This window comes from Zonotrichia albicollis, chromosome 4 (assembly GCF_047830755.1).
Source record: "Zonotrichia albicollis isolate bZonAlb1 chromosome 4, bZonAlb1.hap1, whole genome shotgun sequence".
NCBI lineage: Eukaryota > Metazoa > Chordata > Aves > Passeriformes > Passerellidae > Zonotrichia > Zonotrichia albicollis.
In genome coordinates, this window is record NC_133822.1 from 33,052,728 (window position 1) to 33,076,566 (window position 23,839).

Sequence of the window (23,839 nt, forward strand, 5' to 3'; positions counted from 1 at the left end):
CAGCTGAATCAGTAACCTCTCAGATGACACTAAGTCCAGTCCTGTTTTTTTTAACAACAGTTCTAGATGTAGGACATTAGCACAGCAGTGCCTGTATTCCACACATCATGAGCCCACCCAGCCCCTCATGCCTTAATCCCTACCCAGACTTTCAAAAACTGCAGCCAACATAACACAGCTTCAAAAGCAGCTCATTCTCAACTGTCCCTTTATAAAGGGGCTGCACCCACTCGTGCAGCAGCACATGGTTAACTGTGCCTGCTCCTCCTGCACTGCCCCTTGGCTTTTTTAACTTCTACTTATGCTGAAGTTTCTTAATGAGCAGCCTTTTCCCCTCCCAACATCTGGTTGGGCTGAAACGTCGTGGGCAGCAGCCACGTGTGCTCCCCAGGGAAGGAGTTTCCTGTAAGCTGCACCCTCCCTGTCCTTGTTTGCCAGACTGGCCTGGCAGCAGCCCCTGCTGGCAGCTCAGGCCCTTCGCACTGAGTGCCAGAGCTCCCTCCCCATCGCTGCCACCCAGGGCCGGCCCAGCTCACACTTGGTCAGCAGGGTCTGAATCGCTGCCAGCACAGGATGGGAGGGACGAGCTTGGAGTCAGGAGCTGCTGCTGCTGCACTCCAGCTTCTGCCCTGGCTGGAAGACCAGAATGTGGCACTTCAAGGGACCAGGAAGACCAGAATATGGGCACAAGTTTCTTACTCAATTTCTGGCAAAAATGTAACAAAAAGCAGAGTTTCCACGGCTGCACAGGGTTTTCACTGCACCCAGGAAAGGAGGGAAGGGCAATACACACGCATGACTGCAGCACAATAATCTTTATTGGTAACATCAGTGGAGCACCAGTAAACCATTACTGAGTGTAGTGGTGACACACAGCTGAGGCACATGCTAAGGCACTTTTATTATATAAAAAAAATTTTAATTCTTCTGTGACAGCAATCTGGACAGGAGGCTCCTCCATTAGGGTGCTTCAGGCATACAGTATGATGCTTTGTATTTAAATCTTACTTTGCTCATAAGTAGGTCTAAATGCAGCATATACAATATGGTTAAGAATACAGGTAAATCCAGCAACCAGTGTACGGTGTAGAAAAGTAAAGACTATCTATATATAACCATGGTCCCAAGAAAAAGGCAGTGATAAAGACCTTTATTTTCTTTTTCTTAATTACTTATTACAAGAAATACAAAGGCCTTACATATATCTGTGCAGATTAAAGGGTTTTTAATATACTCTTAGTCAACGGTGCACAATAACTAATCCCAACCCCTGGTTACAGAGCAGGTGCAAGAGGTTTGGAAACGTCAATAAGAGGAATTTCCCTCCCCTTAGCCCCACCCTCTGCCCACTACCCTATTAAATTCCTCTAGATTCTGTCTATTACCATTAAATATATTTGGTCCCCCAGAGATTCTCAGACAAGCACAAGGACATTGCTCTGCTCCCCCAGCCTGTCATTAACTACTGGTCCACACTACCTTAGATGAAACCGCTCAGAGGCAGAGACACAAACAGGACATCATTGCACTTCAGAGATCTGTCCAGACAGGAAAAAGAAGAAGGGAGGAAAAAAGAAAAAAATGGGGAAAAAAAAGATGCAAGGGAAAAAAAAAAAAAAAAAAAAAAAAAGACAACTTTGGCAAGTCCCCCAGGTAAGCTATCCCAAGAGGAGTTTCCATCTTCAGCCCTCCCTGGAAACACAGGGAAAGAAGAAAGGGCAAATTGCCATGGCCAAAGCACACCGTTTTTCCTGAAACTGCTCCCAAACCACATGGGTGGGCAGATTAAAAGAGGCAGAAGTCTGAGGTCACTGAACATGATTGCCGAAAGCAAACGAAGAGAGAGGGGAAAGAATACAGGATGAAGCTTCCCTGCAGCTAGAATTGAAGACAAAAGGAGATTTACAGCAAAAATAATCTTTTCCTAGCCCCACTCCCTCCAAACAATAAGGATTTACCAGCAGACATGGCACAGACAGTTCTACAGGCCTTTGCAGTGGCCAAACTGCTGGTCAAATTTCGGAGCCCTGGCTCTTTGGCATTAAATACAAAGAGGATTAGGAAACTGGAAAGAGGAGAAAACTAGGAACACAGATGCCCGATGGCTCCAGACACACAGACCTGGGCTTGCTCTGCAGATCCCCAGCCAATTTAGGAGGAGAGGGATTGCTGAAAGTCCAATGGAAGAGGGGAGGGTAGGTGGGTCACTCCCTCACATGTAACCTGGGTCAAATGGGAGGAATTATTCAGTAGCTTTGGCATCACCAGCATCTGCCTTGCCATCCACTTCCTCGTCGGACACCGACTCTCCCGTTCCCTTCCTGACCAAGCGGCGCGTCATGACGAAGGGCAGGTCCCCACGCCTAGGGGAGGACACACGGCACATCAGGAGCGTTCCACAAACTCACGGGGCGGGCTCTGGGAAGAGGCAGGGAAGCACCTGGCCCCGCTGTGTGCTGGGGGCAGCTGCACACAGCCCACGCTGCACTGGCTGCCACGGTGTGGCACAAAACGCTCCTCCTTACCTGAGCTTGCTCTTCAGGGAGCTGACTTCTCTGTTCATGGCATCTGCTGTCTCGGTGGCATCCTCCAGCTCCCGCTGCAGCTTCCTACGGGATGCGTTGGCTCGCTGGGCCTCCTCCTCTGCTTCCTCCAGCTGGCGCTTCAGCTGCTTCAAGCGCATGTTGGCCTTGTCCGCCTGAGCGTGCACGGGGCAAAAAGTGATAAGAACTCAGTGATTGCCCAGAGTTGCAGCACAGTAGTAAGAGCAGTAAAAAACAGAGTTTTCAAAGCCCCCTCTTCCATTTCTGAAGGGAATTTCCTAGGTCTTGAGGGGTCCTAGCTTTTCTTTAAAAGAATCACATTTTTATCTGTCTCATCTTGTAATTATTACAGTGACAGAGGAGAAATCTACAGGATGGTGAACGCCTTGGTCGTAGAAGGAAACGCCTGCCCCCCAGAAGACTCACAGACACTGGAGGTGTCTGTCAGGTGTCTCACAGACACATCAGGTACCCACCTGATCTTTGAATTGCTCAGCATTACGCCTCTCATCATCCACCTGTAGCAGGATGTCTTTCAGCTTCTTCTCGGCACGGCGCACCTGTTTGCTGGCAGCCTGGCGCTCCCTGAACACAAACACAGGGGGGCTCACACAACAGCTCATCTCCCACTGTTCCCAGCAAGACCACCTAACCTGGGCAAGTCAGAAGTGAGGAAGATAGCAAAAGTCCTCCTTAACTTAGGAAGAAAGGGGGATGGGAAACAATGTTCCCCAGAAATGACCAAAAGGCTGATGTCACATGGACAAGAGCTACAGAGGGGCAACAAATGTACCACAGCTACAGTTTTAGGAGTGGTTGAATTCAGAAGAAGCTGTAAGTGTTTACTGTGAAAAACAAGGAAGATGTGCCAGGATCTTACTTCTGTGCTACCCTGTATATCCAGGGTGAAGCTCTCACTCAGACAAATCAGAATTAAGAAGAGTTTAAAATTCCAGAAGGGATGGAAGCTGGTAAAGCACACAGAGTTTCTTCTAGTACATACTTGGTCTCCATGTCCAACTGCTCTTCCAGCTGTGCTATCTTTGCTTCCAAGGCTGTGATGGTAGCCTTGTACTTGGACTTGACGGCGCTCTCCATCTCCTGCAGTTTGAGCTTGAGCTCCTTGTTCTGGCGCTCCATCTGCTGGCGAGCGTTCTCGTTCTTCTGCGCGTTGCTGCGCTCGGCGTTCAGGTCGGCGTTCATCTGATCGATCTGCACCGAGACACAGATAAGGACTGCTCAGCACAGCCAGTGCTCCTGCTCAAAGGCTCATTTATTGCTCAGAATCAGAAAGAACAACGACCCTGAGGGTGAGCTGAATTCTTGGAATAACTCTGATGCAGAGGGAGCTATCTGTAGGCAGGACACTTCTTAGTTTACCCAGATTTTCAAAGTAATTCCTTGAATAACAGGTTTATCAACTTCCTCTTAGGGCTAACTAAACTTGCCAATCACATTCACTGCCCTCTGGGGCTAAGGCCATGGTCTGGCACTTAACAGTAATTATCAGTCTCTGAATTGCAAAAATCCTGAAGCAAGTGGATTCAATACATGTGCTTTACTAATTTGTTGGTTTTTGGCTGTCTATTTCCAGTACAAAGCAGCAGCTTTAAAATACTGACTTACAGAGGTAAAAGGACAAGAACCTGCCTACTTTCAAGCCAGGGCTCTGGCTGATAGTCAACCATGTAGAGAACTACACTCTTGTCTATCAGAATTAATAAGCCCTTTGGAAAGCCATCAGCCCAGATCCTTGGCTTCGGAGTGCTAAGAAAACAGCATGCTTGACTCTCAAAGTTGGGCAGACAAAATAAGGCATGCAACAGGCAGACCAAGATCATGGTTTCTATAGCAGCCTAACAAATTTCATATGTTCAGTCCATTTGAAACAGCATAGAACTGGCAGAAAAGTAATTTTCCAAACACACTGTGGCACTTTTCAGCATGTCAAGTTGGAGCAGCATGCCACAGATCATATTTCTCAATATCCCTTTGTACAGAAAAAAATAGACTGGGAGGGAGGTGGTTTGGTTTAAAATAAGCTTGGGAGATTGTTCTAGCTACCCAATGATTTTAAATGGTCAACGCCAGTGAGTTAACATAATTTTGGCTGCATTTTCTGTACTGTGGTATTCAGCTGTTTCATCTCACACCTATGGCCTTCTGAGGGCCTGCACTGTGCACAAGGCAGCTGCTGGCATTACTCAGAGCACAGCTGGACAATTCATAGACACCAGAGAACCCCCAGGGGCTGCTGCAGCCTGAACAGGTACCTGAAGATTTGCCTTCTTGAGCCGGTCATTGATTATCTCTGTGTTGCCCTGTTCTTCTTCCAACTCCTCCTCCAGCTGAGCTATCCGTGCCTCCAGGCGCCTCTTCTCCTCCATGGCCAGTGCTCTGCAGGACACAGAGCCAAGAGAGCATTAATGCAGCACTGATGGCATCAATGCCTTGGGGGAAAACTCACCACTTGTACACAAAATTAGCTCAGTCTTTAGGGACCAGAGGGGATACAGTGTGTGCTGCAGTGTACATAAAAAAAAAACAGGCCAAGAAGTGTTCTCTCACAGCAGCTCCTCCTCCCTCCAACAGGGAACATGACTCACCCTTTACCACTGTTGTTGGCAATCTCATCCGCCAGCTCATCCCTCTCTTGCTGGGCCTGGCGCTTGGCACGCTCAGCAGCTGCAAGTTCCTGGAATGAAAACGAGACGGACACTGATCCAATAGGAAGCTACCAATTAATGCAGCACAGGAAAAGGGAGTTACTGGTAATGGCTGGTATGGTCTCCAGCATGATCCAAAGCTAATTCTATGACATGGCCTGTTCCCCGTCCACCCCACAGCTTCCTTTGCTTTGCACACTCCTAACACAGCTGTCAGGAAAGGGCCAAAGTCTGCATTTTGAATTGGACCTCATATTTGAGCAGAGCAAAAAGTACAAAATAAAGGAAATAAACACTCCAGCTTAGACTGCTACATATAGTTCTTGGCCAAAGAAAACAAACCAACTCTTGATTTTCATGCATATTCCATTACCTCCTGCAATTGGATCATCTCTGCCTCCATGCTTTTCAGCTTCTTCTCATTTTCTTTGGCCTGTGCCAAGATCTCTTCTCTGGAAGTGCGTGTGTCCTCCAGTTCCCGCATGTAATCCTTCATTTGTGCCTAAAACAGAGAATAGAAAGAGATGAATTTCAGAGCACTCCTACTAAGAGATGTGGTTTGTTTGTCTTATGGGAAACATGGATGGAAAACAAATAGGGATTCATTACTCTTCAGCAACCACAAAGGTGGCTGTACAAACAAAAGGATTCATCCTTTTTGCATTTCACAAGTAACATGTAAAAATACCAATAGAAGCAAACAGGATTGCTTTTTGTAGAAAAAAGTTCTGTCAGATAAATAGAGAGGGGAAGGGAAGGTACAGGGAGCTTTCTACTGAAGCAATGGCATGAACAGCCTAGGGAGGATTTAGTGTTTCCTGAGAACAGGTCAGACAACTACCTGCAGGAATTTAAAAAGCACAACAGAGCCATCTTGGGGCAGGAGTAGGCCTAAATGTTATTTAAGGTCCTCTAGTTTGCAGCTCTGTAATTCTTTTCAAAAACAGGGACCTTGAAGCAAGCACTAGAGTGGACTTTGTCCACAGCTTGTCTCTCCGGGAGTTAAACAGGCAGATTGGGATTAGAAGGATGCTTGAGATTGCCAAAAAATCCTTCACAGTGAACTGCTGCAAGATACTGCTGCTCTTGTGACACTGATGCAATGTTCTGGCAAGGTGAAATCTTGCATCCTGTTTCCCTGGGTAAAAACTCTGCCCTGACAGCTGAAACAGCTGCAACACTTCACCTGTAGTTTGCGCAGCTGCTTGATGGCTTCTTCACGATTCTTGTTAGCAGTGTCTATATGGCTTTCCAAATCCTTCAGGTCCATCTCGAGCTTCTTCCTGGCAGCCACAGCCATGGAGCGCTGTTTTCGTTCATCCTCCAGTTCTGCCTCCATCTCCCGGACCTGTGTGGAGCAGCAGAGGCATCAGCATTTCAGCTCCTTCCTTTCCCAGCACCCACTTCTCGCATTCCCCTTTCGAAGGCTGTCTAAGTGCAAGCATGTGACTTGTCCTTATTCTCCCTAGCAGGGCATGGGGCTGGCATTCCTCACTAATAAAGTCCCACAGGTTCCTGTGACAAAGACTATTGGAACAACCACACACACAAGGGAGGAAGTCTGTCACAGCTTTGCAATATTGCCTGGAGTATTTACATTAACAACAATCTTTGGATTGGCACTGTCTGCCTGACTGTCTCTGGACACAAGTGCCTTTGTGCACAGAATGCATTGAGGATTTACAGAGCAGTTCTTACTTGTCTGATCAGCTGTTTCTTCTTCTCTTCATTCTGTTCATCACGGCCCTGGAGGTCCCGGTCAAACTGTGCCTTCATAGCCTGCTGGTTCACTTCTAGCCGCAGTTTGGCATCCTCTGTGGCCTGCAGTTCATCCTCCAGCTCTTCCAGCTGTGTCTTCATCTCCTCCACCTGCTGCTCCAGGGCCCGCTTAGCTTTCTCCAGCTCATGGACCTACAACACAGTACCACACGTGAGGTTTCTGCAGAGAGTGCCAACAATTTAATCTACCCTAACAGAAAAAAAGGCTAAGAACAGCCACTCACATCAGACTGGATACAAGAACACTGCACCTTGTCCCTTGTATTAGGGCAGATGCACGCTGCCAGTCTGAACCACAATTACTGTTAGTTCTTGCTGTTAGTGTGTGGTGGTGGGGAGAAAGAGAAAAGCATTTGTCAGCCCAGTTCTGACTTAGTGAAGACTTACCAGAGCTGGACATTGCTGGTTCTGACAGAAATCAAGAAAATACCTCTTAGCCTCTGAATTTATTATTTTCCTTAATTAACATTTCTTTTTTTTTTTTTAATACTGGAGATAATGTCTTCCACTGCCTGGCTAATTGCTGTATTTTACATATCAGGTTCACGCCATACCTTCATCTCCGCCACAAGGATACCAAGTAATTTTCAGCTTTGATAATGCCCCATTTGGGTCATTTCCAACCCACCTTTACCACTCAGTGATATAATACAAACATAACATTCACAAACTCACAATGTATCCGGTACTCTCTACAATGTTCGTCTGTGTTACCACTGGCATCAGCTTTTTGCAGTACAGAAGTAACAGTATCAACTATGTGACATTTCCTGCCCAGACACTTAAACGAATACTTACACTTTTCCCAACATCATCCTTTGAGCTCATGAGATCTTCCATCTCTGCCCGGAACTGCTTATTCATTCGTTCCATCTCAGCCTTCTGCTCTATGGCTTCTTCCAGGGCTCTGGCCAGGGACAGGGCCTTGGTCTCCTTCTCCCGGGCCTCTGCCTCAGCGCGGTCCCGCTCCTCCGCGTACTTGGCAGAGATGGTCTTCTCCTCTGCCAACAGCTACACGGGGACAGCATCAGTATTCTGAGAAATTACTGATCATTTGCTAACAAGGTAAACATGTCACTTTTCATCAGGGCCTTCTTAATAGTGTTCTTCCATGGATAGAAGGAATCAAGAAAATGCAGCTTCAGAGAATGAAGCGCGCCATCCCATCTCTAACAACTGTGCTGAGCCCAAGTAAACAAACCCCTGATTTCCTAGGCCTCCAAACTATTATTTTCAACCTTCTCTGAGATGATTTTCAAATGACACTTCAAACTCAATCTTGGTTTTGATATAAATGTTATCCCTTTGGGAAAAGGAACATTGCTTATATTCCTATTCATAGAACAAAATTAATTCACTTCTATTAAAGCTTTTTTCCTCCACTCTACGTGCTCTGCCTTAGCTCAGAAATAAACATTATTAAATATCCAAGCAGTATTGCTTGGGTATTCTTAAAGCAGACCTATCAATAAGATGCACCTACTGAATGCTTATGACTGAAGTCATACCTGATCAAACTTCTTCTGCTTCTTCTCTAGGTTGGAGACGATCTGCCGCTGATGGTCCAAGTCCACAGCCAGGTCATCCAGCTCCTGCTGCAGGCGGGTCTTTGTTTTTTCCAGCTTGTCATATGCAGCTGTCTTCTCGTCATATCGCTGGCTCAAGCCCTCCAAGTCCTTCTGCAGCTTCTTCCTGGCTTCCTCTGCTAACTCAAGGCAGCCCAGACCATCATCCATCTTCTTCTTTGCATCTATTGCCTAAAGGACCAGGATTGCACATGAAGCCACAGAAAATGTTCTGTGCAGTTCACCAGCACCAGAAGTTTAGGACTTTCAAGTAAGAGAGTCTGAAGGTACTACTCCCTGCTCAGATAATACTGTATGACTGAATTCCCAAAGGAATTCCTGGACAGAAATCTACAAGCAGTTCATATGATTATCATCAGAGACCACCTCATTTCTTCTCTCACCTAAATCAGCAAAATCTCCCTTGCTCAGGAAAGGTTGTGTTACTAGAAGTCAATTCAGCATTTAAATTTTACTTCTCTCAAGACAGATCTGTACTTATCCTTCCTCTCTACAGTCACTGGTTTATGGGGTGCAGACTCTGTACCTGTTGCTGAAGAACAGAGATCTGTTTCTCCAGGTTTCTCTTTGCCTCCTCCTCTTCTTCCAGTTGCTCCTTGAAAGCATTCTTCTCATCCTCCATTTGCTTCAGCTTAGTGCTGAGGCTCAGTTTGAGGCGAGTCTCCTCCTGCAGCAGCTCCTATAAAGCAAACACCCCAGTGGAATTCAGCACCACTCGTGGGATTTAAAGGCTCACAATCCTCATCCACTCTCTCTAGGAGTGCTTCTGAAGTTGAGTTTAAGCATGCAACTAATTTCACAGATAAGACAACTGAAGACAGAATTTAAATAACTGCCTTTCAGTGAGTCAGTATAGAAACAAAATATTCAGAAGGGTCCTATTCTCTCCTACACTCTAATAATTAAAGTAAACTCCTTGGCACACAAGCCTTTCTCAAGGCCTTACCACACAGGCTTTTCCACAGTCCTTTCTCAAGTCCTCCAAGCAGCACAGAAAGTATTCAGACCTTTCCCAACAACAGCATGACTGTACTCTGCTATGTGTCTCTCTCATATTCCAGTATCAAAGGAACACACAACAGACTCAAGTGCTCTTGCATGGTTAAAAACAATGCTGGTCTCAGCAGAATTGTACAGCACTGGTCATTTACCAACTTAGGGCACAACAACATTGACTGACTTATGCTGCCAGTGCTTGAGCTGAAGGATATGTAAAGATTAACCAATCTTCAAACCTAGTGCAGAATTTTTTGTATTGTGCCCTGTCTTTGAGTCTGTTTTTTAAAGACTAGTAAGTAGACAGAACATCAATGACTGTCCAAGGCTACTTATTATTGATGTGCTCTTCCTTTCCAGCCTTCTTAGCACTCCATGCTTGACCTTAAGAGTCATATTCTGCTAACTGTAAAGGCATGTTTTTCCCAAACTGTAAGACTAAGAATTATTTAACTCCTGAAAAAAAAACAAAATTATTTGAATCTATCACTTCCCCAACATCCACTGGGAAATAAAACTTTCTACTTAATTTGACAAATTTACTGGAAATCACACACACATGCACACAGACACCCTGTCAAACACTTGACTATGAAGATCTCAAACAAAAACTTCAAACAAGCATTGCAGGCAGTTGAAGCACTTAAGTGCTCTCAGGTGGAAGAGTGATAAAGGAGGACTTCTAAGCCCAAAACAGGTAAAGTGACATATGTTCCACAGGCTGAAGAAGCAGAAGGAAGATAACCAGCTTTTCTGTAGAAATGTTCTCAGTGTCGTGAAGTTTAAACCCCTTAGCAGAAAAAAAAAAAAAAACCAAACAAAAAAACCCAAAAAACTCCAGACCAAATCCTTTGAATTGTTGTATAATCAGTACTTAATGGCATCTGGAGTGATTTCTCCCTTTACCAATATGTAACAGACACACAGTTGCCTTGGTTTCCAAAGCTCTCACCTGTGTATCCTGAAGCTGTGATTCCAGAGCAGAGAAATCCTTTGCTAATTTGATTGATTTACTGTCAGACTGGTTCAGAAGACCTGTGACATTGTCCAACTCAACCTGAAGGAGATCAGAGTATCAGTTACTGAATGCATCATCAAAAACAAAGACAGGAAGAGGTGAGCAGCTATGAGACTTAAAACTGTAAATGGAGGCATCTCTTAACAGAAGGGCATATGTATAATCCTTCAAGGAATGAACACATCATTTCCACAGACCCACAAAGTAAATATGAGAGGCTGAAATGAGATTTCATTTCAGATCACCTCTATTGCAAACGCCTTCTGATTTTGGTTGGTTTGGGCTAAGGCCTAGATGAGATTTTAGCCTGGTAAGCAATTGTAAAATTTTTTACTAAACTCACTCTCTTCTATTTTATACTATCTGCTTCAGGATTATATCTAGAGTCTCAAAATTACATTTTCCTGCTTCAAAAGGTTGTGCATATGCTAGTAGTGTTTGACTTTTAATGATGACCCTCCATAAAGGAGAAGGCCAAAGACAATGTTTCGTGTCACCCCCTGTCAGCAGGGATTTGCTGCTCCTTTGAAGAAACCCATAAATTTCCACATCAACCATGTGGCAAAACTTCCAGACATCATCTCCCACAAGAGTTACCCAACCACCTGTTGTGTCTGTGTGTGCCACTCCAGGTGCTCCAGCAGCTGAGTGCTCACAGGGCTGTGCTGTGCAAACCACTGCCAGTCTTCAGGGGGCACAGGCACTCTGACTCCTTGAGCCTTACAAAACTCAAACTCCAACAGCAACTGGTTATTTCACCTTTCCAGGGCTGCTCAAAATAAGTAACATCAATCCAAATATTCTGGTCTGGCAATGAGTTAAGGAGTTTGCATAGCCCTTGGGAAGCAAATGATGGATTTGCCATTTTTATCCCCAGGAGGAGCAGAATTTTTGAACTAGCCATGGGGAAACACCACCCTACAACCTTTTCTCTTGAGAAGCCATGCCACTCACCTGCAGTTTGTTAACCCTCTCAGCCAGTTCAGTCTTCACTCTTTCCCCTTCTGTAAATTTCACCTGCAGCTCCTGGAGCTGAGCATCCACTTTTTTCCGCTTGTGCTCAGCATCGCCTTTGCCCTGCAGAAGAGCCTTCACCTCATTGGACAGTTCAATCTTCTCACTTTCCAGAGCTTGTTTTGCTTTCTCAAGATTTGCTTTCACCTGAAGAGGAAAAGAAAAGGCAACGAAACCCCTCAGACTTTACATATGGCAGGATCCAGTGAGTACATGTTTTTCCAACAAGCAAGCTAATGCTGTATGTTTAGCAGTTGCAGACTGCTTACTCAGAAAAAAACAAGATGAACAGCCTGTAACTGATTATCAGGAGACAATCTAACAATCAGAGAACACAACAATACAGAAAAAAGTCCTGCACCATCAGATTTCCAAATTAGAGGTTGTACAAGCTAACAAGTGCTAGCACTGAGAATGTCTTGGATAAGCAATCTAACATGCCTAACAGGAGAAAAAAGAATGAATGGCACTTTTTAGAACAGCTTTATATATGCTTAATGGAGAAAAACGATCTACCAAGGGAAGAACAACACATGTATGAGTATCATGAACACTTTGTGCTCTTCTGCACTGTCATTTCAGGTTGACTGCTTTGACCCTGTGTTTTTTGCTCCACATACCCGTTTGGTTTGCTCTAACTGCTCTGCCAGATCTTCAATAGCTTGTGAATGTTTCTGCCTCATCTCTTGGATTTGAGCTTCATGACTCTTTGCCTCATCTTCAAGAGTCTTCTTCAAAACCGTTACTTCTTGCTCTCTCTTTGATCTGCAAAATTCACAAATTCCATTTAAATGCCAAGGAGGGAATCAAACAGAGGTGCATATCCACCAGCACCACCTCTAATGCATGAAAATTTCAAGGTCTGTTTAGGCTATAAAGATGCTTTTCAAAGGTAGCATTTAGCACTGCATCCTTCTTAAGTGCAAGCTTAAGCTGGCAGCATTATTTCTGCCAAAGAAATAACAGCCTGAAAGTACCAATGCCTCAGGGGAACCACTGATACTTTGGTTAGGGAGCAAATAAACTTTCTGACATCAGGTGAGGTAATACAGTCCTGACTAGGGCTTGCACACCACCTCCTTCTGTAGTCACTGAGGCTGCTAACCACTGATAAAGGCAAAGGTTTGCTATGGTAAGAGACTGAATATAGCAAAATTATTAAAAACAGCCAAAACCAATCCCCAATAAAGATAACACAGCCGCATGTTGGAGTTACCTCAGCTCCTGCTGGGCAGCTGTAGAATCTAATGTGTCTTCCAGCTCTGTTTTCAATGCCTCCAGCTCTTCTCCCAGATCCCGCTTCTGTTTTTCAGCTTTATTCCTGAATGCTCTCTCTGACTCCAGGTCTTCCTGCAGCTCAGTGATCTGGGATTCCAGTTCTCTGATCTTCTTCAGGGCCATGTTCTTCTGCGCCGCCTCTTCTTCCACTCTGTGTTCAACACAAGGTTCGGGTCAGAGCAAACTTAAGCCATACACAAATTAAGACAACCTGTCCTACCAAAAATAATCAAGAAAAGCTGGTATTGGTCAGCTCTACAGTGTTATATTCAGACTTCGATCCATAAATGATCTACAAATCCTAAGCTTTATCTCCCAGTACTTGAGACAGTGCAATTACTCACCTTACAGAAGGGGACAGAGAGGGACTGACAACAGAAGAAAGCAGAAGAGAAAGCACCATTTTACAATGGAAATCAGACACTTTACTGAGTAGATGAATACAGGAACTACCAGAGGGACACCAGTGTGCTGCCACTACTTTTTAATCACAGCTTAAGGATTACTACTCCAGTCAAACGGATGCAGTGCCTACTGCATCCATAGTCTAGTTCTGGACAGAGAATGTGGCAGTGAGCAGCAGCTAAAGAACTCTAATGCCAAGGACATGGATCTTAAATAGTCCACAGGCCAAAATACAACATCCACAGGCTGCATTTATGCCTATTCACCCAATTCCAAGTGACACAAGACAAGAAATACTTCCCAACCAGGTGGTCCCTGAACCCCAAGGTCAGGTTCTCACCTAGCTAAAGCTGCCTGCAGCTCCTCTTCCTTCTTGGCCAGCTGCATTTTGAGTTCTGCAATCTGAGCCTGCAGCTCAGCAATCTGGTCATGCAGATCAGTGGAGTCCCCTTCAAGCTTCCGACGAGTCTTTTCCAACTCCTGCCTCTGCTTTTCCTCGCGTCGCAGGCGTTCTAATGGAGATGGGTCACATTAAGTTACACACTCAGAACATTGTACAAGCACAGAAAAATAGATTTCAGCAATACTTTCTTTCCTGATAACACAACTGTTCAAACTGTAGCTGGACTGCATTATTTTGTCAGGACCTATAGAGTCATCTACTGCATCTACTCTATTTTGCCCTCAAAATTTATCAGGGCGATTTCCCTTCCCCTCACCTTACAGCCAAACCTCCTTTTCCCACTCTCACTGTAACGATGCACACACAATGGCAGCCTCACACCACGCAGGCATAAACCCCCATTTAGTGGTGCTGAACACAAGGTCTGCTCTCCCTGTACTGAAACTAAACAGGCAGTCGCCAGAAGAGTATCTTTCTAGAACTCTGAAGAACTTGTGCAAACAGGCTAGCAGAAACAGCACTAACCCTGACAGATCGATGCTGCTGGAAGAAGAAAAGTGGAGACACTTCCACAGCAGGAGAAGAAAGAGAACCAGCCTCTCTCCTCCATTGGCCTGGCTGCTTTGGAGAGGATTTTTATTTAGATCTAGGGCTCAGCTGACAAGGCACATAACCTTCAGCCAGACAAGAGCACAGCTCTATCAAACTGATCAATAGCTCACACGCTATAGACTAATTTTTAACCCTTCAGAAACTTGGGAGGACTAAAACTCTTTCAGAAATGAAACTGAAGTTCAACAACTTTTAACAAGAAACCACCTAAAACTAATTAGGTAAGCCTTTACAGGATCTATCTTAAAAAAAAAACAAAACAAAACCCAAAACTACCTTCAAGGTCAGTGATCATGGCCTCATGCTTGTTCTTCAGTTTGGCTAAACTCTTAGATTTTTCCTCTTCCTCTGTTAGGTTTGTTGTAAATTCAGACATTCTGTCTTCCAAGAGTTTCTTTTCCTGCAGAATTGAGAAAGAAGAGTCAAAAGAGTTGCTGCAATAACAGGGTATTTTTCCAGATCTGACTGCTTAGAAATGTCAACATCATGAGTGCCTATTCCTGCTACAAGGACTCTCAAAGAACGAAATCCTTTCAGAATCACAAACAGAACTCAAATAAATTTAAAGTTCATTTAAATTTGAATTTAAATGAAAGATACGATAGCCCTTTCAAAACTGAAAGGGAAGTTTGTTCATAAAATAACTTAATACTGATTGGCATAACAATGCATCAGAAAATGTTTGCTCATGGATCATTACTTAGTCAAAGTTATTTACATATCATACAATACTGACTGTTGAGAATACAGGCAGGCAGTTACTTTCAAAAATTCAGGTCAGAATTCTCAAAGACAAGACTGAATTAATTAGTAAGTTTCCCTGTAATAGGGAAAAGGTCAGCCTGCAGTGGTTTTCTCCAAGAGAAACACCAGTGCATCTTTACCTTGTGGAAGATGATGTGCGAGTCTTACCTTAGCCAATTTGAGATTCTGATCTTCCAGAACTAGCACATCTTCTTCCAATTTCTTCAATTTGGCCTCTGTGGTCACTTTTTCTAGCTGCAGCTTCTGCCTTGCACTTTCCTCTTCCTCAAGCTGCTCCTCTAGTTCCTTCACAACACCCAAAGAAAAGCAAGGTGTTTGTCAGTGCTGCTCACCAATCCATGAACTAGCACAGTAGCAATACTAGAATGGAAAGTTTCTTCACCCTTCCTTCAAGGTATTATCAGTAGGTCCCAGACTGACATCTCTGCCATGACTTAATGCAACATACAGCATTGCCAATCAACAAATTTTCTAGCAGAATAAGCAATGCTATTTTGCAAAGAATACGACCATTCCTAAAACAAAGCAAAGATTTGTCTAATTGTTTGAGAAGTGGCCATCACCTTCAAGAATGGAGCAGCTCATCCAGAGGACTGACGGAATGCCTCAGGCTCAGCACCAGAACTGCTGCATTCTATTGCTGTTTCCACAGATGGATTTTCCCATGCCTCTTTCCACCCCCTTCTCCCTTTCATTTCCCTCCAAGCTGAGGCAGAAGAACCACTCTAACCCTCACTATCCTCTTTACTGACATAGACAGCATTCCTAAGGCATTACCTGGATGTTCTGCTGCATTTTCTTCTTTTCAGCCTGCAGATGTTGACACCGTTCTTCCTCTTCCTCCACCCTTGCTTCCAGATCATGACATATCTCCTCCAGCTCTTGTTTCTTGGCTGTCAGGCGAGCTCTTATCTCCTCAGCTTCAGCACACAGTTCAGTTTCTGCTTGCAACTGTTCCTGCAGCTGCATCTTCTCTGCCATGAGCTACATTGGATGCAAAGCCAGAAATAAGACAAGCTCCAATTTAGCAAAGCACTTAGCAATGTGTGTTAAGTGAAGTTCTGTGCTCCTCTGTTCCACAGTTAGTTTTAAACATTGCAGCAGTCCCCTGCTGTTAACCAAAACCTATCAAAACATGGTTTTAAGTGTGTCTTCTCCTTCACAAATCAGGAGCTGCAACCACAAATTGTTCACAAATTTCTCAAGACCATATCCACTTGAATTGTCTATTTCCACTTAGAAAAGTAACAAATAATTATCAGCTCTATGGGAAAAAAACCAACCCTGCTCCCACCTTCTGTGTTCCCAACAAAAAGGATTCCATTAAAGACAAGACTGAGTTCAACCAGCTTGCTGTAACACTCGGCAGCCAAAGGAGACTTTTCTCCTATAATGGCTACAGAAGGGCAATAGGTAGTAACTGTACAGAAAATGAGTAACTGCTGCAGGAAAGGAGCTGCAAGAAGGGCAAAGGAAAGTGAACAAAAGGCAGCCAAATCATGTTCCAGCAATTTGGAATCCTGCAGTTTGTCCATCAGACCAAGAAAGCAAAGGAGGTGCTCTCAAGCAGTTGGACAGGCAGAGAGAGAAAAATTTTTACACATCAGATTTGCAAAACTCACCTGAGCCTGGAAGGTCTCCATCTCACTCAGTCTATTTTCTGCAGCCAGCTGCTTCTCCTTGACCTTTATCAGTTCTTCTTCCTTGGCCATCATCTCCTCCTCCTGTCTGCTGACTTGCAGAAGGGGCTTCACCTGAAAGGGAAACCAAGGGAATGAGATGTGTATAAGGAATAACAAAAACATGAAGAAATGCTCTTGTACTTGAGAGAAGCATTGACTAAAATAACATTTTAGGTAAGTTTTTAATTTGAAGGACCAATCAGCTGTTTTGTTGGGGGGAACACTGGGGGAATTATACAGAACTAGATGTCACCTACTCTGCCAATAGCACGCTTTCTGCCCAGTCCATTTATTCTCCTCCAGGATGGGATGCATCAGGAAAGGGTTCAGTAAATTCTAGACCCTCAAGGGTTAAGTAGTAATAGTGAGAGAATAAAAAAGTTGCCATACAATGGGGAAATTCATAAGTAAGTCAATGTCATATAAGGGGACTTCTGTAAGGTTTTTGGCATGGTATCCCAAGATCTTTCTCTCTAAAATGAAGAAAAATTGATGGATGGAGTGTTTGGTGATCAAAGAACTGTCTGGGCTGAACCCAGAGGAGGATTCTGCCCCTCTTCTCTGGTGAGCCCCCACCTGGAGTGCTGCATCCAGGTCTGGGGTTCTCAGCCCAGGAAAGATACGGACTTGTTTCAGTGGGTCCAGAGGGTCACAAAAATGATCAGAGGGCTGGAGCACCTCTGCTATGAAGACAGGCTGAGAGAGTTGGGGCTGTTCAGCCTGGAGAAGAGAAGGCGTCAGGGAGACCTCAGAGCACCTGTCAGCACCTAAAAGGGGGTTCACAAAACAGAGGGGGCCAAACTTGTTAGGAAGGCTTGTTGTGACAAAAAGGTAATGGTTTTAAGCTAACAAAGAGTAGATTCAGACTTGATACAAGGAAGAAGTTTTTTACAATAAAGGTGGTGAAACACCAGAACAGGTTTCCCAGAGAGGCGGTGGACAGATGCCCTATCCCTGAAAACATTCAAGGTCAGGTTGGATGGGGCTCTGAGCAAACTGATCTAGTTGGAGATGTCTTAGCTCATGGCAGGGGGATTGCAAAGGGAAAGCTCTTACCTTGGTGAAGAGCCTCCACCACTGCCAGTTCCGCAGCTTCAGATAGGCAGCACAGTTTCTCTGAAGCACTTTCATAGCTGTCAGCTGCTGCTGGCGCTTGGCAAAGGCTCTGCAAAGCAAGTGCAGATAAGACAAAGGAACCCAGAGCGGCACACAATTCACACCATCGAGCCTTTTCTTAGATACTTCTGTGTTTTTTTTCTTTAGAAGGTTCCCTCCCAAAAAACTAGCAGTTTCCAGTGAACTTTCTCTTGATTTTCATCTTTTTTTTTCTGCTCACATAAGAGTGGCTCTTTTTTCCTTAATCCAGCTTCCTATTTTAACAAAATTTCCCTCATGTCTTCTACTCTGAAAAGCTTTACTATCTTCACTTCCAAGAAGGGAGATCTGAAGCAGAGGTGTGTTTTTCCCACCAAACTGACAGGTACTACTTTTGATCTTAGAACTGGACCAATTGCAGCCCTACCTGATAACTTAAGAGAAACCCCACACCTCCTGCATCAGTACCATACTAAGACTTGGCCATTTGCACCTTCACAGCACTTCTGTGAAAATCTTGATCTGCTGCATAGCATTCTTACAGAGAAAAAAAGGCTTTACTGCTCAGGTAGTTTTTTGGATACAGCACACAGAGATTCTTGCAGGTGCCAGAAGTCTGGCATTTACAGAGATGAGAAAAACCTAAAAGACCATCAACTGTCATATACAATAAATAAGTCATGGCCTTTCTGACAAAAAATAATTTCTAGACAATTATTTCATTTTGTTGAAGATAAATTTGTGCTTGAATGGGAGAAATACATGTTTATGATGAAACACATGATTATGACTTCAAAAATCACTGTACTTACTTTCTGGCCAGGTAGCCTCTGCAACATGCTTGGAATCCAATAATGACATCTGTGATCTTCAGGTCTCTCTCTTCTTCAAGATGAGCAAGGACTCCAGCTCGGAAAAACACTTTACTCTGTCCAATTCTGTAAAGGTTGGAATCCAGCTCCAATGCTTTGATCTAAAAAGAGAGAGAGAAGAATTCATGTCCCGCAAAGACTGTTTCATGTGAAACATCACAAAACATATTTGTGGCTCGTGGCTGTAAGACAGCCCTTCTCTACAATGCACCACTCAGGCAAACCAAACCCAATAAATTCCTGGCCTATCCCAATTAGAGAAGCTGAAGCTCAGCCAAGCACGGCATCAAATGGAGGTAATCAGAGACAGAAAATATGACTGAAAGCATAATTTAATAGAGGTATTACATAAAGTATTCAGAATACAAGGATGCTGTGAGGAATGCATGCCTAGTCTTGAGAGTCCTCTTCCTTTTCTAGAAGAAACACATCTGTTGATCCTTCCCATTTACTTTTTCTCAATCCTATCTTTGTCCAAAAAAGACACCCCAGCCCAACCTTCCTTCCATGGATTTGCTGCCAATGCTTATATTAACTAAGCTAGAAAGAATCAGCTATACTCCTGTAAGACAGAAAAGTGGGAATCCCGTATGATCAAGCTCAGTTTAAGCCTAATCATCAAGCTAGAGCCAAAGCTTTCCCTTTGAAGCAGGCAATTCCACAGAAACTAATTGGAGCCTTTGATGAAAGCATTTGTCAGCAGCAGGCCATTACAAAAAGTTTACTGAACCTCATACTTTAAGTCTGTGCTAAAGATAGCATTAATGCTTCTGAGCATTTTGACTCTATGAATACTGCTGGCATCTCAAAGTACGCATCTGTGGAAACAGAAAGGACCTCTTGCCTAGGATTATTGAATCTCATGCCAGACAAAAGCCTCCATCCATGAAGCCAAGAGGAAGCTTTTTGCACCCTCCTCTCAGACAAAACATTTGACTTTGGAATTTTGGTCTGTGAGTACAAGTTATTTTTAGCCCAAACAACTCCAACTTTTAAACCACACCCATCTAGTTTATTCTATTCAAGGAGAGTTTCTGGGAGGTTTTACCATCAGAACGCAAGCCTGCTTTCCATCCATAAATCCTTTGGGAATTGCATTTGGAGTTAAGATTTCGTATCTGAAAATGAGAAAGCATCAGACTAGTCACACAAGGGTATTTGAAAACAACAAAACAAAAGAAATCAGTATGCATTCCTATGCTATTGTGAGGTCAACAGTTTTTCAAAAAACACTGCACCTCTAGACAGCAGACAATGAAGCAGCAGCCTTGGACATGGTCCTCTATGCCTCACCTTAACTACATCCTTACTGGAGAAATCAAAAATGCTTTTGGGAGGCTTTCTGCCAGGGCATACCAAGGTACAGATATGTTGTCTTTGTCAATTTTTCCATTTAGTTGCAATAAAAGACTTCCACTTTTGTACTTATGTCTTAACTTTGTCAGGCCAAAGACTGCTTCAGATTCTTTTCTAGAGCTCACCTTTGTCTGAATTCCTGGAACACAACTCTGTTGGGGAAACCCTGACGACAAATACGGATTCCCTCCAGCACTCCATTACAGCGAAGCTGGTCAAGGACCAAGTGGGGGTCCAGTTTTCCAGCCTAGAGAGGAAAATGTATATTTTATGAATATCACAAAGTTTTTACAAAAAGGTCTTACCCCCTGCCTCTCACCCTCTCTTTCTTGTAAAGGAGCCAGATCTCTCTTCCAGTTAGAAGGAATGGAAAGCTTTTATGCCACCTTAAGAACTGCAAAGATCAGTCCCCACAATTTTAGTAAGCATACAGTTATTTAGGATGATCTTAAAAAACACCCTGAGAAAAGAGGGCCTCTTCCAGATCTCTTGCAAAACCTGACAGAAGCCATCAACCCAGCCACACACCCAGGAAGCCCATGTAAGAATGCATGGGCTGTGCTGTTATAGCTGTCTTACCTTTTTCTCATGGTTGGGGATAATGCAACGGACGAAGTTGGGGTTGGTGTTCCTCAAGGTAGCCATCAGCTTAGCCAGCTGTTCTTTGTAGAGCTGTCCCACCGTCCGGAACATTCCCTTCCTGGTTTTAAAGGCCCCTGGCAGCGCTGTATCTGACATACCAGCTACCTGATCCAGCCCAACAATACGGTCCACTAGAGAGAGCACAGGAAAGAGCATTAAAATCCTCCCACAAACAAAGGAAGCATTGGGACATACAAAGAACATCTGGGTAGAACAGGATAAATGAGAGGAGCTGCAGGATCCTTTTTGCTTCATCTCTACACAGATGTCGTGTCCTGTACAAAATTTGTGCAGGGATAGGAGCAGGAAGGAAAAGAAAGCATCAGCTCACTACAGGAAGTTTGAGTGATGGAGTCAAACTTAATCCCAAACACATTCTACTGATGCCCTGGAGGGCAGCACTGGAAGAGCAATCTAGAAGTGAGTTTCAGATGCTTCTACTTGCTTAGCTTAGAATGAAAAACAACAAGAGCTCTAGCTGCTAGCCCACCAGAGTCAACTGTTAGTTAACTCTGATCCAGGAGGGGCCACAGATAGAGAAAAAGCCCAGCTTCACTCTTGCATTACAGGCAGGACTGTCATAACCAATGATCAGAAAAGTCATATCTACTTGTAAACTGAACAAGCACAGTAAAAGGCATGACAAAACCCAAATCTCAGGATACCACTGCTTGAGCTGTTTTTGGAGTACAAGTATTCCATGACACAGACATGAACAACAGCACTAGGAGAAAGTCAGAACTCCCTGCCCAAAGTTTCTCCACTATGCCACAGTGACATCCAAGCATTGATGAAACTATCACCTTGATGAATGGACACCACAGATTTTTTTTTTCCTCAACAGAAGTCAGCTAGATCTAGCTAGTCAGCTAGATAGTAGCAGGAGCAAGAAGAAACTGAAGTTTTACTTTTTCACACTGCTTTTCTACATAGAGATAGAAATTCACCCATCCAGCAAAAACCAACTGTATCACTAGAAATTTCCACACTTCCAATACACTTTTCTTAAGGGCTTCAAGCTACTCTCCACCACCTTTAGTGGTTGGCTGATGTCTACACTCAGGCTCTCCATCTTCACTTCAGAAAATACACCAGCTTGTGCTCAACTGCCTTCTGATTAAAAAAAAATGCAGCTGCTAAGAGACACCCTACAAAAGAATAAGCTAGAAAGAGTATTCTCATTTACAGCTAATATTAGCTAAAAATTGTTCACTTCTAGAGCAGCTGTTGGAATAGGGTCAAGGTTGCCTTATCAGAAAGAAAAGAAGGCTGTTACTAGATGACATCACAGGGAAGTCCACAGAAGTACATCCCAGACTGTGGCTGTGCCAATACTTTTAATCTTGAGCCCTGCAATTTACTTCAGGATAGAGAAAAGAACAGTCACTTCAAAAGAACATCCATCTAAGAACAGTAAATGAAACTGATAAGCTGTGGTCAGTTCACATTTCAAGCCCAAAAGTAGTCTCACACAGCAAAGGCCTTGTTAGGCACAACTTGCTGATGGCCATTTTTCATCCAGGACGAGTCCTTTTGCCAAACCCTCTTTGAAATTATCAGCTGCTGAAGTGAAATCCCAGTACTAAAACGAATGCCAAACTGGAATTCAGTTTCTATGCAGCCTCAGAAATCTTCCTTCCATATCTTGCAAGAAATACAGCTGAGCTAGCTCTACATTTAAACAGTTGACAGGGATTTGTTCCTACTCAAGTTGTGCAAGAGCAACTTTAAGCACCTGAATGTGTCTGTATTTTTGTATCCACTTTCAAGGTGAGTTTTACTTTTGTTTCAAAGTCCATGAGGAGCTACTAGCACAAAGCAGAGGAAATGAACAAGAAAGACAGGCAGGTATGACAAAGGGACAAAGAGAAGTTAACGGAAGCATTTCTTGCATGGCTCTAGGATGCATCACACACATGACACGACAGCTGGGTTTCTCAGTCACCTGGTTCTAGATGAAGAATAGGAAAGTGTTGATAGAAATAGGCTCTCTGAACCTTCTGCATCTCTGCAACAGACAGAGACGTCAAAGAAAACCTACCACAGAAAGTGACAGTAACAGTAAGACTCAAAACCAGATAAAACCCAGAGAAGATAGAGTAAAGTACTGAACAACACTGCAGAAAAGGCACACTTAGTTGCAGGATTGAAAACAGGTTCCACTTCAGATCTTGAGTGTTGCAGCTATACAAGCTGCTGGCTCATAATGGTGCATTCATATTTTATCCCAGTATTCCTCACTTAGAGACAGAATTGCTACATATGCAGCAAGTTTAACAGAAGTTGATGCAAATGAACCTTTCTCTTGAGTTACAGTGAACTTTTAATGAAATACCGTGACCTAAGTAAAGGATGTTCCAGATAATGCTCATCTTGGTGGCTTAGTCTTCAGGGGGAAAAGCAAAAGAAGCTCATCACAGGCTTTTGATGCCCAAGCTTTTCACACAAAAAAAGAGCAAACAAATGAAATGCAGTTTAGTTACATACCATCTTTCCACAGCTCAGACACAAACTTATCGGACGACTGGTGCAGAAGAGTGGCGATGTTATCGTTCAGTGGATCCATGTTCTTCATCAGCCATTCGTCTGCCTTGTAATCCACCTGCAGAAGATAAACACATCAAGGAGATTGGGATGAGCAATTTTCTGCAGCCCAGTATCCAACATCATCTGGCACAGTCTAGGAAAGTATCACCCAGGTTTGCACAACAACCGATTACCTAACCATTCCTGGATTTACAATCTAAGTAAGCACACCTATGAATTTCCAGCCCTTACAAAAAGCTGCATGTTCTGTTCTGTCACTAAAGGGAATGGATTTGCAATGCCAGTTTGTATCATCCAGAGTGTCACACAAAAAACAGCTGCATCAGCATTTTTGGTGATGAAGTCTTGATGCAGGATTCCTCTGAGCAGTACCTCCAGTCTCACCAAGTCACACAGAACAAATTTAAATTGCTGTCAGTCTGACATGTCTTGAACTATAAATACAGACAAAATCGCAGGCAAGTTAGGCCTCCTTAGACCCTGTGAGCTCCTCTGCAATGGAACACTTTCATGAAATCTTCTGATGGTTTCTCATATGCCACCATTTTGGTAAGTAGCCATTTCTAAGAAGTAATGGTTA

General features: G+C 43.8%; 1 protein-coding gene across 2 annotated transcripts in view; it reads right to left on the bottom strand.

The window, feature by feature from the left end:
- Nucleotides 1-800: 800 nt before the first annotated feature.
- MYH9 (myosin heavy chain 9) overlaps nt 801-23,839 on the bottom strand; it is a 70,187-nt gene continuing 47,148 nt past the window's right edge. The window contains exons 15-42 of one of the 2 annotated variants that reach the window (XM_026794517.2): nt 23,200-23,314; nt 22,658-22,720; nt 20,650-20,843; nt 20,196-20,317; nt 19,763-19,832; nt 18,655-18,815; nt 17,804-17,912; nt 16,688-16,819; nt 15,843-16,049; nt 15,213-15,350; nt 14,577-14,700; nt 13,626-13,797; nt 12,819-13,031; nt 12,223-12,367; nt 11,543-11,749; nt 10,523-10,627; nt 9,101-9,253; nt 8,497-8,745; nt 7,787-7,999; nt 6,908-7,120; nt 6,396-6,557; nt 5,583-5,711; nt 5,150-5,238; nt 4,817-4,940; nt 3,547-3,755; nt 3,020-3,128; nt 2,526-2,698; nt 801-2,363 (exon numbers count right to left, since the gene is read on the bottom strand). In XM_026794517.2, the coding sequence (XP_026650318.1) occupies nt 2,243-2,363; nt 2,526-2,698; nt 3,020-3,128; nt 3,547-3,755; nt 4,817-4,940; nt 5,150-5,238; nt 5,583-5,711; nt 6,396-6,557; nt 6,908-7,120; nt 7,787-7,999; nt 8,497-8,745; nt 9,101-9,253; nt 10,523-10,627; nt 11,543-11,749; nt 12,223-12,367; nt 12,819-13,031; nt 13,626-13,797; nt 14,577-14,700; nt 15,213-15,350; nt 15,843-16,049; nt 16,688-16,819; nt 17,804-17,912; nt 18,655-18,815; nt 19,763-19,832; nt 20,196-20,317; nt 20,650-20,843; nt 22,658-22,720; nt 23,200-23,314 (4,221 nt within the window). In that variant the 3' untranslated portion in view covers nt 801-2,242. The remainder of the gene's footprint in view (nt 2,364-2,525; nt 2,699-3,019; nt 3,129-3,546; nt 3,756-4,816; nt 4,941-5,149; nt 5,239-5,582; nt 5,712-6,395; nt 6,558-6,907; nt 7,121-7,786; nt 8,000-8,496; nt 8,746-9,100; nt 9,254-10,522; nt 10,628-11,542; nt 11,750-12,222; nt 12,368-12,818; nt 13,032-13,625; nt 13,798-14,576; nt 14,701-15,212; nt 15,351-15,842; nt 16,050-16,687; nt 16,820-17,803; nt 17,913-18,654; nt 18,816-19,762; nt 19,833-20,195; nt 20,318-20,649; nt 20,844-22,657; nt 22,721-23,199; nt 23,315-23,839) is intronic. The other variant, XM_005488558.4, reaches the window with a different exon arrangement.